The 16,286-nt window shown below is 60.5% G+C and overlaps 1 protein-coding gene and 1 long non-coding RNA gene across 6 annotated transcripts in view; one reads left to right on the plus strand and one right to left on the minus strand.

Annotated features, from left to right (window-relative positions):
* Positions 1–12,178: 12,178 nt before the first annotated feature.
* ZFR2 (zinc finger RNA binding protein 2) overlaps positions 12,179–16,286 on the minus strand; it is a 37,061-nt gene continuing 32,953 nt past the window's right edge. For all 5 annotated transcript variants that reach the window (XM_059388653.1, XM_059388655.1, XM_059388654.1 and 2 more), the window contains 6 exons: positions 15,944–16,041; positions 15,418–15,513; positions 14,674–14,785; positions 14,021–14,118; positions 13,233–13,429; positions 12,179–12,860 (listed from right to left, as the gene is read on the minus strand). In XM_059388653.1, the coding sequence (XP_059244636.1) occupies positions 12,833–12,860; positions 13,233–13,429; positions 14,021–14,118; positions 14,674–14,785; positions 15,418–15,513; positions 15,944–16,041 (629 nt within the window). In that variant the 3' untranslated portion in view covers positions 12,179–12,832. The remainder of the gene's footprint in view (positions 12,861–13,232; positions 13,430–14,020; positions 14,119–14,673; positions 14,786–15,417; positions 15,514–15,943; positions 16,042–16,286) is intronic.
* Positions 13,437–14,409, plus strand: LOC132010792 (uncharacterized). Its single transcript, XR_009402287.1, has 2 exons — positions 13,437–13,521; positions 14,097–14,409. It is a non-coding gene; the product is annotated as an uncharacterized LOC132010792 (long non-coding RNA).

The following is a 16,286-nucleotide window of genomic DNA, read 5'->3' on the forward strand; positions in this document are numbered from 1 at the left end:
AAAGCACGTTCACCTAGAGACAGGTGTGTACACTTCTACACATGTGTACACACGGGCAGACTCTCAGACATCCAGAAATGTGTGTACCTGTCCCCCACCCCCCCAGCGCACACAGAGACCCACACTTGAACACCTGGGCACGGAGCCGCGGGGCGCCGGCCACTGGGCCACCCCCGCACGCAGAGCTACACGCAGGGCCGCGCACACGCATCTCGGCCACACGCGAACATCCCTCCACGTGGACGCGCGCATACACACACCCGGGAGCTTGCAGACGCGCACACTCGCGCCCAGAAAAACACCCCCACCCTGCGCCCGATCGCCTCTAACCACCCGCTACCCCAGCCGCGTACCCGCCGCGCACGCCAGACGCGCACTCTCGCGCTCACACCGGCCTCTCCACCGCACGCCCGGGACGCCCCCGGAGCCCTCGGGGTTCCCCCTGACACCCCGCCACTGCCCCGCAGTCTCTCCCCTCCCCCCCCCCCCTCCCCTCCACCCCCCAGCCACCGCGCTCACCTGTTCAGGGGGCGCCCCCGGGCCGCGCCCCGCGCCCACACCCAGGAGGGCCCCCGCGCGCTGGCTGCGCACCCCGAGGCAGCCCTGGCTGCACAACTTGGAACAAGTTGCTCCGTTTCCTCATTTTGGGGTGGGGGGAGGAGGGCTGGGGGAGCGGGGGAGCGGGAGGCGCCGCGGCCCAGGAGGCCCCCGCAGGTCCTAGCGCCGGCCGCACTGCGGTCTGCTCCGCGCGCCGCCGCCGCCGCCACCGCCGCCGCCGGCCCCTCCCCTCCCCGCCCCGCCCCTGAGGCCCCCGGCGCGGCCCGCCCCACCCGGGCGGGGGCCCGGGGCTGTCGCCGGCTCCACGCCGCTCCCTGGCACCGCGCCGCGGGGCGCGTACCCCGTCCACCCTGGGAAACAGGGGCCTTGGAGCGCGGAGCGGGTGCAGCGCACAGGGCGGAGGAGTTGCGGGGAATAGGGAGAGTGAGTTGCCCGTCTGGGGCGATAAGCAAGCCGCAGAGCCCACACTATGCCTCGGACCCTTCGGACTTCGATATGCCCTTCTCATCCACCTCCTCTGCCAAGAAGGTTGTTGGTGCTGGCGTCTGGCGCGGAGCGATTGCTCAAGAATGTCACTGGTCATCGGTGTGTTAGGGTCACCGGCAACATTAGGGGGACCTGAGGAACCGGAGGCCTCCTGCTGGAGCTGGCCCGGGGTCAGCCCCGCTCTGCCCGGGGTTCTAGGGCTGGCGGCGCAGGCTTCGACCTCAGACGACGGTTTGATGAGCATTTGCTGGGCGCCGGACGGGCCCCCCGGGCACGCAGCCCAGCGATCGCTCCGCTTCTGCCGGCCGAGTCCTTTGGACAAGGGCGGCTCTCGTCAGGAGTTGCGTGAGGGCCCAGGACGCCCAGGGAGCCTGAGTCCCGTTCAATCTTTTGTCAGCCCAAAAGGCTAAGTGTCCGGCTCCAAGGCATCATGTGACTTCTCAGAACAGAGGCCCAGTTACAGAATTGCAAAACATACCTATTATGGAACATTCTAGAACAAAAACTAGGAAATTGTATGTATTGAGGTTCTAGAATCCACAGTTGTCGAAACCCACCATCAACACTGTATGACTCAACCCAAAGGGCAGTCCCCTCCTATCTCTCCGCCCACAGGGAAAGTTCCAGAAGGGGACCCTCCCAACAGCTCCGATTATCCCCAGCGAGGCCGGTGGGCGAGAGGAGAGGGAGGGAGAAGACCTCTTTCCTGTGAGGTGGTGGAATTCACCGTAGGGGCTGATGTCAACTGGGAAGATGTCCCAGTGGATTTCCAGTAAGCAGGGCTCCCGGGCTGGGAGTATGGCCACACCTCCCAGCTATGGGCCTTGCTGTGGACCCAGGGCTGGGGGACACTGCAGCCAGCATTCAGTTGGGTCAGAGGCCACGATATATGGCAAACCGTCATCACTTGCCTGAAATAGAAACATCAAAGTGGCCACAGGAAACCCAGTAACACCAGTAGTTTCAGACCAGAGGCTGCAGACAGAGGTCCCATGATGGAGGCCTGCCTGCTCTGCTCAGCAAGGACAGGAGCCTTATGTGTAAGACCCTGGGAAGTCCCCAGCACCCGGAGAGACGTTCTCTCTGATGCAGTCGGGGAGACAGGGAGAGGGTTGAAAGGGGCTGGTTTGCCCCCCTGTGAATTCATACTTAGTGTCTGAGTCATACCCAAGTTTTCCCCAGGACCCCAGGGATCCTTGTCCCACACTCTGGAAGGCCCTACCCGAGGAGGAGGGATCAGAGGAATCACAGGTGCGGAGAATGGAAAGCGACAGACGTCAGCGACGGCTCCAGGTGCCCAAATCTCCAAGGGTTAACCTGGGGCGCGGGGGTCCGCCACCCCTCAGCATATGGGCACGGGACCCTGAGCTGTTCCTGCCTCTGGGGAGATAGGTTTGCGTCCTTGGTGTCTTTGGGTCAGAGCTACAGTAGGGGTGAACTTCCCACTCCTGAAAGCATTCAAGAATTGGCCCCTTGCGGGGCGCCTGGGTGTCTCAGCAGGTTGAGCCTCTGCCTTCGGCTAGGGTCATGATCTCAGGGTCCTGGGATCGAGCCCCGCAGGGGGGGGGGTGTCTCTGCTCAGCAGGGAGCCTGCTTCCCCCTCTCTCTCAGCCTGCCTCTCTGCCTGCTTGTGATCTCTCTCTCTGTGTCAAATAAATAAATAAAATCTTAAATAATAATTAAGTGATAGCAATATCTGTGATTCTTTGTAAACTCATTACATAAAAATCTAATGAATATCATCATTTTTTAAAAAAATGAAAAGCATTAGCCACTGGGAATCTCAAAGACTAAATGGGTATTGCAGATCCCAGAGGTGGCAACCCCCGTTTCTCCTCCTCCTCCCAGGAGTTGGGGGGACTAACCCCTTCCTTCTACAAGCCTGAAGCCAGCTGGTAGCCACACCGTCAGACAGGACTCCAGGAGGACCCAGTCCCGGGCTCCTCAGCCTCCAGACTTCTACCCTGTCCACTTGACTCCAGAAATTCTCTGATGCCCCAGGCCACCCGCCTGGTGCAGGCTGGGAACCCAGAAGGCCTCCCCTGCTTCCCCAGCTGCCTCCACTTTTTCTCCCTGCGACCACTCACCTTCCCCTGCGTGGCTAAGGGTGAAAATGTGACCGAGGCCCTCCCCAGCTCTAAATCCTTCCAGAGCTCCCTGCAGCCTGAAACGCTCGGTCCGGCGCCCCGAGCTCTTCCGGTTCGGCTGCCGGCTTCCCCGGCCTCGTCTCCTTCCGCTCCCACAAAGCACGCAGCGGTCTGGCAACTCTCCGCTGCAGGAATGTGCGTGCTTTGGGGCCCGGCTGTCCCTTCTGCCGGGAAGGCTCTCCCACCTTGTCCAGCGGGCATCTCCAGCGCCCGTGCGCACCGCAAACGGCACCACTTTTACGGAGCCTTCTTGGGTGCCCGCACCTTTCTCAGAGCCAGACCCTGCTCCCACGCCCCACAGAGATGCCTCGCTGGAGACACCAGCTCTCCTGTGTCTGTGTGAGGGCTGTGGACCGGGTCTGGGTGACCGAGCCCATCAGCCTGCCTGGGTAGGAGGCCAGGCCCAGTGACGTGGAAAACAAATCAGAAGAAAAATTATTACGTTTCCTTACTACCTATAGCCCCTTGACAAGTCCTTGAAAGAGGCAGAGTGACATTCCTCTAGGGACTCAATGGCCTTGAGGTTGACACTTGGCCAAGGGCAAAAAAGTCAATCCTAGCCCAACCCCCAGGACCCTATAAGCCTACTCTAACATACAAAAATTCTTTTGGAAACTTCTTTTATCTCTACCCCCCAAGATATAGGTTGGCAAGCATCCCCCGAGACCCACCCATATACATTTGAAGGTTTTCGTGGCTCAGGATTTACTAAATGGTAATGAACGACCCTCCCCACAATAGCTACACCCTCGGGATCCCGGAGCCTCGTTTCCAAAATACCTGGGAGGCCTACACTATCCCCTGACCCCTTCCCAACTTGAAAATATATAATGGGTCCCTCCTCATGGCCCCAGAGGGCGGCTCTTTCTGCCCTGGGGTCCTGTCCCAGGGCTTTAATAAAACCACCTTTTTGCACCAATGACGTCTCAAGAACTTCCTGGCCTTGGTTTCAAACCTAAACACCCCCCCCCCCCCCAACAAGAAAGCAGGAACAGAATCCTGCAGGAAGAATCCAAACCCTTGCATGCAGCAGCCGTGCCTCAAGCTCACACTATGACTAGCGCTGGAAGCCACTCGTTGCTTTCTGGTTGCTTCCGAAGGGGTTTCTGCCTCTCGTAAGCAAAAAGATTCCTAATACTGAAAATGGGTCCACATGTGGGAGGATGAAATAAACAGACTAAGACGGATTCGTGAGTCAGATTAGGGCACCCTGAGCCCAGCTAGGAAGCGGGATCTCCTGGGTATCGCCTTCCAAGAGCCGACAAACCTGCCTTCCCTCCACGGGGTCTGCCAGTGCCGTTTTCCATCCCGTGCAACAGAAGAACCCGGAGGGACCCCCTTCCTCTCCCTCCCGAGTGCCAGTCCCTGTTTATTCAAATCTCACTGCTCTTCCCATTCTTTCTTTCCCTAGGTTGGCCGTTCCGGCGTGTAGGACACCCCCTTCCCCTAACTCCGGGCAGTCTGGTGGGAGCCAATCCTCTCGTTTCAGGATTAGAGCGGCTGAGTTCCCGAGAGGCAAAGCAACTAGTCTGTGGTCACACAGCTGGCTGGGGCTGTTGATCAGGCGTGTGGACTCACTCAATGCAGGCAAAGAACAGAGGGAGTAGTGTAACAATGCACTTCACATATCAGACAGTAGGATGGGCTGCACAGGGACGGAAGACCCCAAGTGCTAGAGGCTTGAATTAGATAGAAATTAATCTCTGAGGGATGCACTCCTGGGCAGTGTCAGGAACCAAGGCTCCTGACGTCTTGCTGCTCTGCCTTTCTCAGCACAGGAACGTTCGTCTCTTGAGCAAGGATGGCTGCTCGAGCTCCAGCCCTCCCATCTGCATTCCAGCCAATGGGAAGCAGGAAGCTGAGAGAAGAGTCCCTTTAAGGACTCTTCCTGGAAGATGCATGTGACACCTTTGCTTCATTTCATTGGGTAGAATTTAGCCACATGGCCAAATTTAGTAGCAGGGGAAGCTGGGAAATGTAGTCTTTACAGCAGGGGTCAAGGAAGCATCCTCAAAGCTTCCAGGCATGTTCCTACCTCAGGGCCTTTGCATCAGTTGTGCCTTCTGCTTGGGATACTTCCCCAGACCTACCCAATATCCCAGCACCCTAGAATATTTTAACCTGCTGACACTTCCTATCCCCTCCCCCTATAGCTCTGGAGAGCTACAATGGTCTAACTGACCACATGTTTTACTTCTTTTTCTCGTTTACTGGCTGCGTCCTCGCTGGAACATCAGCTCTCCAGGGGTGGGAATTTGGGACCGTGTCATTCATTGCTGTGGCCTTCGTTCCTGGCACACAGGAGATGCTCGGAACGTATTTTTTTAAGCCAGTGAATATTGGGGAAGGGTGGGGGTAATGAGCAGTGACTGACACGTGTGAAGGGAAAGAAACACTGTCATTGTACCCATTTCACAGATGTGAAAACTGAGGCCCAGAGGGTTCTGTGGCTCCTCCCACCCCAGGACACAGGAAGTGGCAAGCTTCAGTTTTAACCTAGGTCTGTCAGGCTCCACAGCCCACACGCTGCCCAGCAAGATGTTGCGTATATATGACAGACCCCCAAGGAGTTTTCTAGAGAGCAGATGAGGCAGGCCATTGGCAGCCAGATGTGGGAACAGCTGAGCTGCTGGGCCCCCAGCAGATCTTCTGCTGGAGCACATGGCCCGATCAGACTGCCCCAATTAGTACATCTTTAATTTTAGCTTTCTGCTCCCTGCCAGGGACTTGGGGATTCGGTGGAGGAACATTCCGCTCTTTCGAGGAAAATCACTGCATCGCTCATTCTGCAACTGGAGACATGGTCTGATGGGCCCTTCTCCACTCACTGGCTCCTCCAAGAGACCCTTACTAACCACCCATCATGACCCCCCGCCATCTGAGCCCACACCACTGCCTGCGACCCCGTCTTACTCATTCCTGTGGATTGCCCTCCGGACTGGCGTTGGCCGCCTTGACAAAACATATGTTCCATGAGCAAGAGCAAGGACGGTCTCTGACTTGGTCAGTCATTTGTCTCTGGAGCCTGGCACATAGCAGAGTCTCAAGGTAAACTGTTCGCAGCAGATCAATAAACACTACAGAACACTTTTGTTTTCTAGGGCTGGCTTTGTTATTTTCCTGAAGTTAGTAATTGCCTTTGTTTTGTGTGTCTATGTCACTCTCTTTCCCCCAGGCTTTCCAGCAGAATGAACTTCTCCACTCGGGGCCAGCTGCAGCCTGGCTATACCCCTGGCCCTTCACTGTTTCAGCACTTGGGGGCTCCTAGGGGGTCGCTCCTGTCTCTGGGGTCCAGATCTCCGTGTTTCTTGGTTTGTGCCCTCGTTTTGGGAAGGTGCACCTCTAGGCATTGCCAGAGAAGGTATTTTCCCTCCACGCTCCCGTGTGACTGGTGCTCTGGCTGAGGACACTGTGCTGGTGGTGGCTTTCAGTCTTGGGCAGTTGAACAACCCGAGGCTACCCTGTTTCCTCATTGTCTGCTTGTCACATTGTTCCTCTCTCTTTGGACACTTGTAGAATCTCCTTCACCACATCCTGCACTTTCAAAGTGTGGTTTTGGTGTGGGGGGTTGGATTTTTTGTTGTTGTTGTTACTTTTAGTGCTGGGCAGTTAGTGGGCTTTGTCGTGTCTTCCATTCCTAGCAAACTTTCTTAAATGACGTCCCTGGTGATTTCTCCCACTTTGGAGTCTCTCCTCTGTCATATATTGGGCTTCCTGCCTTTTTTCTTTCATCTTCTCGTTCTTTTTCTTCCAAGCCTGCCAACATTTCCATCTTGACTATCAGGTTTTTAACTTCCAAGGGCTTTTTCTAGTTCTTGGAATGTTCTTTTTCCTTCCTTCTTTCTTTGCTTTAAGTCATCTCCACACCCAACGTGGGGTTTGAACTCCCCTCCCCGAGATCCAGAGTCACACGGTCCTCCGACTGAGCCAGCTGGGCACCCCTGGAATGTTCTTTTTTCGAAATCCAAATGTAGAGCTGTTTCCCGTCCACGGTGTCTTCTACAAGCTCTCCAAGGATAACCTGCAGAAGGGCTTCTCTCCAGCTGCTTCCTTCTGTTCTGTCTCCTTCCTCCAACAAGTTACTTTTTTCTCCTCTTTTTGTGTGTTAGTCTCTCACTAGCTAGAATTTATGAGGCACGTGCTGCAAAGGTGGTAGGAGACGCCCTGCCCTTAGGGTGGCTTCACTCTGGGTTGAGTATGGGACACTGGTCTCGGGAGTCACAAACACCAGCAACAACTTGCTCTGAAAGCTAAAGGGGTCACGGTTCCAATGCGCGACTTCCATCTCGATCGCTGGTTTCCACCTTTCCACCGGTCCTCCCCCACACCTGCGTCCCAGAGGCGGAAGCTTTCTGGGCAGCAAGTGTGCAAAACGGCATTTTACTACTGAGTCCTCCCCTAGCTCTGCAAGGCTGGTACTGCTGGTTTTGATTAAGCTTTACAGAGGCTCAGGAGGCGAAGTGAGCTGTCCTGACCCCTGCCCCCCAACCCACAGCTCACATGTTCAAGGACCACACTGACACTGGAGTCACCCTCATGCAGGAAGTGACAGCTTCTGGTTCTTTGGGTCCTCCCAGGGAAGGCACCGAGTGCTTGCTGACTGGCCACGGGACACGCATCCACACTCTCACGGGTAAATCTGCGGAAGCCACGTGAGTGGCAGTCCATGGCGCATGACAGATGCTCCGTAAACACGTGTTGCGTAATCGAGAAGACAGGAGAAGGGCCGTGGGACGGGAAGACATCACAGAAGGAAACCAAACTGCTACACTTCAGTCCATGCGAAGAAGATATTTTGGAAATGAGAACGCACAGTCCCGGCTTGGGGGCGGAGAACAGGGCTCCTTCATTTAACCAGAGGGAGACCGGCAATGCTCTGGGGGAACGTAATGTTGCCCACGGAGTTTCAGATGCCTTCAGCGATCCTGCCCTTTGATCAAGAAGTTCCGTTTTGGGATATCTATGGGAGAGACAGAATCCCAACTGTACAAGAACGTGTTCGTCGTGCTGTCGTTTATAATCTGACAACAGTCTAAGTGTCCACCAGTAGGGGGTGGCTAAGATTCGGGTACTGTCCTTTTATGGAATACTACGCATCTGTCAAAAATTACTTCTCTTCCAGGACGTCGGGGTGGCTCTGTCCGTGAAGCGTCTGTCTTGGGCTCAGGTCATGATCCCAGGGTCCTGGGACCAAGTCCCGCATCAGGCTCCCTGCTCGGCAGGAAGCTGCTTCCCCTCTGCTCCTCCTGCTCGTGCTTCCTTTCCATCTCTCTCTCTCAAATAAATAAGTAAAATCTTTTTTTTTTTTTTTAAAGATTTTATTTATTTATTTGACAGAGAGAAATCACAAGTAGATGGAGAGGCAGGCAGAGAGAGAGAGGGAAGCAGGCTCCCTGCTGAGCAGAGAGCCCGATGTGGGACTCGATCCCAGGACCCTGAGATCATGACCTGAGCCGAAGGCAGCGGCTTAACCCACTGAGCCACCCAGGCACCCAGTAAAATCTTTTTTTAAAAATTACATCCCATCATAGTAGCCAAAATAGTGCAAACAACTGAAAGGTCCATCAGCCGATGAGGGGCTGACAAGATGTGGCCGCCACACACGGAATACCAGGTGCGGACAGGAGCAAGGCCCCCACGCGCTGCCCTGGGGACGGACCACGAGCCCACGATGCACAGCGAGGGAACCAGACACAGAAGGCCACACGGGGTGGGAGTCCACGCGTGCGACGCGCCCAGACCAGGCTCCTCCACCGACGGGAAGGGTGCTGGGGAGGGGAGCGTGACTACTGATGGGGGTGAAGCTTCTTTTTGGGTGACAGAATGTTCTGGAATGAGATGGTGGTGATGCTTGCACTCCTCTGCAAAAGCGCCAAAAACCACTGCGTTGTACACTGTGAAATGAAGCAGTTTTATGTTATGCGGTCATTGCCACGATTGTAAAAATTACGTGGTAAGGTCTGCAGAAGTATTACATCGGACAAAGCATCTGAGCGCACTGAAACCCCCCGAGAAACCCGCGTTGTGACAGGGTCAAGGAGAAGCCAGCGGGAATCCGCGGTACCGAGAGCCGCTCCGCACCCGAGAGCGCGGGAGACACCGGAAGGAAGGAAACACCGGGTGTTCGGGCTGGTCCGGGTCACTCCTCTGCCGTCGTCCTGAAGCGTGGCCTTCTGCGTAATGGAAAACCCAGCGCAGTCGAGCTCTCGGCTGCAAAAGCCGACGTAAAACTCAGCGTCTTTACCGTCGTACGGTGCAAGCGCGCGGCTCAGCGGCGGAGAGCTCGGGCGCGCTGCTGCACGGCCACCCCCGCCGTCCTCTTCCGGAACTTTCCGTCCCCCACGTGGAGACTCCGTCCAGTGAAGCGCAGACCGCCCCACCCCTGCCCCAGCCCCCGCTCCCACCCTCTCCTGTCTGTGTGGACGCGACTCCTCTGGGGCCCTCCTGGGAGTGGGGACCTGCGGGAGGGACGGGTCCTTCTGGGTCTGACTCCTCTCGCTGAGCCTCCGCGTCGTGGCAGGGGTCAGGGTCCCTCCTTTCTTCCAGAGTCTGGGTGGACTGTCCAGTGTGTCCATCCACCTGCTGACGGGCACGTGGGGCACGTGCGCCCTGTGGCCTGCGGGGACACCGCTGCGGTGACATCGAGCTGTAAATACCTTCGTAGTTCCCAGAGCTTTCTTTCTGGCCGGACAAACGGGGCACTGGCTCGCTCCTCACCCCCGCCCAGGCCGCCTTCTCCACCGCAGGAGAGACCCGCGTCCTCCGGCCGGTCCGCTCGGCAAGTCTCCGGGGCAGCCAAGCCACAGGCGTCCAGGGAGCCCTCGGAGGCGCCCCCCCACCCCACCCCAGGGCAGCCCGAGCGGCCAAGCCTGCGGAGACGCTGCCTCGGCCACCGGGGGGTTTCAGACCAGGACGCGGGGGCTTTCCCGGCTGCCCTCCGAGCGGGGTGGCAGGTGTGCCCGCCGGTTCCGTCTGGCGCGGCCCGCCAGGCCCGGCTGCAGCCCCGCCCACGCGGCCGCGTCACCGCTCCCACACTCACCGTCTCCTAGCAACCGGGCTCCGGCGGCCCGCGGCCCGCAGCCCGAGGTCTCCCCGTCTCCTGCCCGCCTGCGCGGGGCGGCTCGCTCCCGGGTCCTCCGCCGGTGGGGGCCCGGCTGGAGAGGGAAGATCAGAAGCGACCCCTCCTCGGGCTTGCAGGGAGCTCCGTTCCCCCAGACGCTTCATCCATCTGGACCCAAGGCTTCGCTAACCAACTGCTTGATTTTTATTTTTATTTTTTTGGAGTTGCTAGGGGGGGAAAGATTTAACTCCCTCTCAACAGGGTTGGTTTTAGACCACTCGGTGGTGAAGATACTGTCTTCCCCAGGAGCCAGGGGTGGGGACCAGCGAACGGTGGGTTACGGGGTTTCCCAGAGCTGCCCCTGCTGGGAACCGCGTGCGGGTCATAGCAGCGGGGGATGCGCGGCTTTCCACGGCGGGGCAGGTGGGATGGTCGCGGCCGCCAAGTCCTCGCCCCGGGGGCAAAGCCATCCTCCCGCCCCTTCCTCCTCTTGCCCCTGCCTTCGCTGAAGCCTCTCGCCCAAACCATGACAACGGTCTCCTGGGATAAGATGGCAACAAACAGCGTCCTCTCAGGCGGGAGGCACGCTCCTCGGACAGTGAGACTCCTCTCTGGGTGTCAGAGCGCGGCTTCAAGCAGTTAACACATTTATTGGGTGACTACTATGTACTCGGTAGGTTCTAGACCCGGGGATACCACAGCGAGTGAAGTGGATGCGTTCCCTGCCCACAGAGTTCCCATCCGTGGGGGAAGGCAGGGAACGCATGGACCGCAACCAGTGGTGTGTGGTGAGCAGATGACGAATGTGGTTACGTGACAGGGTGAGGTGCTCAAGGAGTCTGTGAGGAGGCGACGTCTGGGCTGAGACCCAAGGGAAGGAAGGCGTTGCTGGCCATATAGGTCAGGGAAGAGCTTACCAGGTAGTGGGAACAGCATGTGCAAAGGCCCGGGGGTGAGAACAGGTTTGGCTGGTCTGAGGACAGCAGGGGCTGGTGGGTCTGAAGCGGAGTTACGGAGGAAGAGGGTGGCAGATGGGCTTTTGTGGGGCTTTGTCGGGATTTGGGGTTTTATCCTGAGCTCCTACTGCCGGAGGAATGAAGCAGCAGATGGGTCACCATGATGGCAGGCGGAAGTGGGGCACAGAGGAACCCGGGAGGACTCCCCGGTGGTGGTGGTGAGCCTGGGGAGCTGGTTGAATGGCAGAGCCATGGACAGATGCAGGGGTGTGGGTGCAGTGAAGCTCTGCCGCAGGAAGTGAAGACGGTCGGGACCCTCCCCTGTGCCCCATCCGTGGCTGCGGGCAGGACAACTCCTAGGTGTTGTCAGAGTGCCCACAGGAGGCAGGGGGGCCGGGGCCCTCCGCCCAGGAAGGAGGCCCAGGGCTCCAGAGGCAGAGGCGAGCGGCCCGCCCTCCCCAGATAGCAGTGGTTAGACAGGGGCCGGCTGCTTCCGGCTTGCAGCAGATAACGGCCGGATAGTACAAGGCTGGGCTTCGCCAGCACGAGGCGCTGACAGTCCCCAGCCCAGCTCTGAGAAGGGGGTCCTGGCGTCCCTCAGCGCTGGTCTGTGCACCAGCCCATGCTCTGACACGTGTCACTCCCCATGCCTCCTCCTCTCTGCTCTCTGCGCTGTCGCCTGTGCCATTGCCTGGGGAGGCCTCGGGGGCTTGAAGCTGTCGGCTCAGCCTGGGACCAGAGCTCCCCGTGTGAACCGCCCCCTCCCTCCTGAGGTTCACAATGAGCATTTGGGAAAACTCCAAGGAACCCTCCATAGGGGCCCTGCAGGTGGAAAGCCCCCAACCCCAATTCAGCTAAACCACCACCTCCTCCTCCGGGAAGCCCTCCAGGCCCCCCACCTTCCCACTCAGGGGCCCACTGTTCATTGCTGGGACCAGGCCAAAATGGGTTCCTTGAGCAGCCATGGGGCACTTGCGAGATGACTGCTTCTCGGGTGGGGTCCCCAGGGCACACTGGTGTGGGGAGGGCCCGAGGGACCCACATGTCGGGGTGCAGCCTCCGGGCAGCCCAGCTCCTCGGCCTTCTCCTCGCTGCTCACACCTGTGGCCCGAGGCCCAGAGAGCGAGGCGGGCTCCCTGCCCGGAGCCCTGAGGGAGTGGTGGGAGGGCCCGCAGGGGCACCTGCACCCCAAGGGAAGAGCGCACAGTCCACGCCAACAGACACGATTTATTTACCCCGGGCCCTGCAAGCTCTCGGGCGGCTCCAGCAGCACATGAGACGCGGAGCCACGCTCCTGCCATCCCCTAAACACAGATATGGAACCGAAGGGATCAATGGAGCCCAGATGGGCTTTTCTCCTTCAGGGTCCCTGGGCAGCTGGGCAAAACGCCGCGGCAGAGAGGGAGTCTGGCCGCATCGGGGCGGAGGCTGGGGGCGCCCCCACGCCCACCAGGCCCAGCCCTGGGCCTGCATCGGCCGCCCCCGAGTGGGAACGAGGGCAGAGCCCAGGCCTGAATGCAAAGCGGCAGACAGCGGTGTTCGAAGGCGCTCGTCGGCACGGGGTCAGGGCGGGCTGTGGGTCACGGACATCTCTGGGGGGCGAGGGGAGCGCCCAGCCCGCGCCCTCACCACCGCTGGGCTCCAGCATCCTCCCTGAGGGTCCAAGAGCGGGAGAGACACCACCCAGCTCAGGCCCTGCAGACCTCTGGCATCTGGGGGGGGGGTCCCTAGGCTGGGGGCCCGGCTGTGCCTTCAGGGTGGGCCCCCAGCCCCCTGCTCTCCCTGGCCTGCCTCCCCAGCCAAGAAGGCCCTTCGGCAGGATTTCAAGGGCATGAACAGTGCGGGATCCAAGGGAAACACTTCGGAAACCCACACAGGCAGGGGCCGTGGGGTGGGGAGGGGGCGGCCCCGTGGCTCTCACGCCCTGATAACAGGGTTTCACTGAGGACTGAAACACAAGTGTTTTTAAAGAAACCCATGGAGAAGACACGACGGTCCAACGTCAGGATGAATCCAGGGACTCACGCGCAGGGCTGAGGCTGCTCACGCGGGCCCTCTTCGCCCGGCCGGCCCTGCTTCCTCTGGACGTCACCCTCGGGGGCCGCACTCGCCTCCCGCAGCCTCTTGCGGAAACGCGGCCCCGGCCGGCTTCTGGGGGGCGGCAGAGGCTCCATGCCCAGGACCGCGTGGATCTGCCGGAACGCCAGCAAGCGCAGGGCGTGCTGGGGGCAGACAGCAGGTCAGCACCCCCCACCCCTTGGCACCCCGCAACGCCGCCTGGGCTCTGGGCGCTTCCCACGACCGCGGAAGAGAGGTAGGGGGCTTCGCTGGGGTCAGCGGAAGGCAGGACACTGCCAGGTCACCCCTCGGGGCATCAGCCCCTGCCTGCCCCTCTACGGGGACCCCAAACCCTGCATCTCCCGTTCGCCTCAGATCCCAATCAGATCCCAAGCAACCTGGTGCTTCCAGTCTGGGGCGCGCCGTGAGCGCCAGGCCCGCTATGGATTCCGGGCCGCTGGGAGAGCTAACACTCCCACCAACAAAAGGGAACCCACAACCAGGCGCTCAGGGCTGGCGGGGCCAGTCACGCTGGAGGCCACGGCTGGGTGGTGGCACAGCACGGGCAGGAGGGCCTTGGGGGGCACCGGGGAAAAGTCCGAGCCAGTGCGGCCTGGGTGCGCGGCCCTGAGCTGGGCTCCCCCGCCCCCAGGAGCAGTCGTGTTACCCACAGGCTGCCCAACTCTGCAGGGGCGGGGACAGGGGGCCACCTCCCCGCACCCACTCCTGTGGAGTCGCTGGGGCTGCTGTCCCACCTGGGCACTGGCCGTGAGGTCCTCGCGCTGCTGCCGTGTCATGGCCCCGAGGGTGTCCCTCTGGTCTCTCTCGCAGGGATCCTGGAGCCCAGGCCCGTCTTGGCGAGGGGCGGTGGGAAGAGCACAGGAGAGAGCAGCCCGTGAGAGGCCGCGGCAACCGCGGGTCCCTGCGCCCCTGACACTGTGTGACCACACGGACGGGTCCTGACACTGTGTGACCACACGGACGGGTCACTGCTTCGCTTCCACTCTCTTAGCCTGCTACCATCCTGCGTCACTGGAACAACCCGGGAACTCCCTTTCTGCATCGAACATCTCAACTGCGGGGCGGTGTGGGGTCTCCCCTTGGCGGTGGAAAATACACGGTGTGAACACCCCTGCCTACAGCCCGTTACCCGCGTTACCCTGGCCGTTTCCTTCGCCAAGATTCCCAGGGCGCTCCAGAAAGGACAGGAGGGCCCCCCGAGAACCAGGGCCGTGCTGCCCCAGGGCGGGCCCCTCTCCTGCCCCAGCCCGCGCCCCGCCCTCCTCCGTGGGTGCATCCACGTGCCTCCCCTGGAGCCTATGGGTCTGTCCACCCGTCCTCCTGTCTGCCTTGAACGGGGCTCCCGAGTGCGCTCTCGTGCTCTGGGCTCCCTGGCAGGGGGACTGACCTTCCAGGAGTGTCCCTGAGGCCACACACTCCAGGACACGCCTCATGCCATCCCCAGGACTGAGGGGCCCCGACGCACTGCTCAGAGCCTTCTCCGCCAGCAGCTCCATGGCCTGGGCAGTGTGGGGACAGCAGAGACACCGTGACTTGGGGGAGAGCTCTCGGGGAGAGCTGAACCGGAGGGAGAGCAGCAATGATGGGCTGGGCAGGGTCTCCAGGGGACCCTGAGCTCCTTCCCTCAGGGCCACTCCCCCTTGAATTTCTGCAACAAAGGGGGACCCTTGGAGCCTCCCCTCCCTGGGGCCTGGCTGAGCACAAATGACCTCGCTCTCCACATCTCCGACTCCTCAGCTAATCCCAGGCACGCAAACACCGTGGGCCAGCATCCCAAGGGTTAAAAGAACCGCTCTCTGGGACCCTCGTGCATTTAGCTGGGGATCCCAATGACCCAGCGAGCTGCTCTGGCGTGCCCCCCGCCCCAGGGAGCCGCCCTGCCTGGAGGGGTCCTGCAGGGACACACAGGGTCTTGGGGGCGCTTCTAGACTTAGAGGGAAACCACTCCTCTCGGTGTCAGCACGGACCTTGTGTCCGTAAGGGGGTGGTGTCAAGACCGATGCACACGGGGCAGGGAGTGGAGGCTGGGAGGGGGGCACTAGGAGCCGCTGCTCAGGCACTTGGACAGCCCAGCCGTGGGAAGCGGGGGGCATGTGTCTCGGGCTAAACGAGGCCCACATTGGTGCCTTACCCAGTGCGGCAGGGCCCCCCAGGCGGGCACACGCCGGCAGAGGTCACGGAGGACCCTGAGCACAATCACGCACGGCTGCAGGCCGCTGGCGCGAGCCTTTGGGAAAAGAAGTACAGCGTCGGGTCAGGGAATCACGTGTACGGGGCCCCGGGCACAAGGGTGGCCGCTCAGGGCTGTGAGCCAGGCCCAGGAGGGACTCCGGTGGTGGGGAGGGGGCGGCACAGACTGGCTGGCCTCCAGCGAGGCAGCTGGGAGCCGAGTCCTTTCCCCAAGAGACCCCACGCCAACCCAACAGGCCCCATCGGAGCCCCCAGTAGCTGCCATCGGGTGGATCAGGGGCCGTGGCAGCCCCAGCCCCGAGCAGCGAGCTCTCTGGCCACGTTCCTGACACGAGTGTCGGTTCATGCTGGGCAGGGGGACACAGGCTGGCCGGCCAGGCGGGGACATGCCGTACAGATGGCTGCCCTTCCTGGTTGTATGCCGAGCCCACTCCCCTGAGCAACAGGGCAGAGCCCCCATCCCTAACCTGGAACCACTTGGCGTGGCGGAGGGCGGCCAGCGCCTGGAGGCTCTTCTCCGGGCTCAGGACGTCGCCTGGGTCGGGCGGAGGCACCTGCATTCCCTCTAGGAGGAAAGAGCATGTGGGCACGGCGCCCTCCCCCCCCTCCTCCCGCCTCACTGGGCCGTGTGGCCCCAGCCCTTGGGTTTCTGGAAGGTCCAGGGCTCCGGACTGTCTTCCCTCCAGGACACCGCAAGGACCAGAGAAGTTATTTCTCTGCAAATCCTCTCCGTCTGCCGTCCCGTGGTGAGCAAGTTACGGTTCAGGTGGGGAGCTTTGGACGAAGCCAGGCTTCCAGGCACTTCCGAGT

This window comes from Mustela nigripes, chromosome 2, assembly GCF_022355385.1.
Source record: "Mustela nigripes isolate SB6536 chromosome 2, MUSNIG.SB6536, whole genome shotgun sequence".
Lineage (NCBI taxonomy): Eukaryota > Metazoa > Chordata > Mammalia > Carnivora > Mustelidae > Mustela > Mustela nigripes.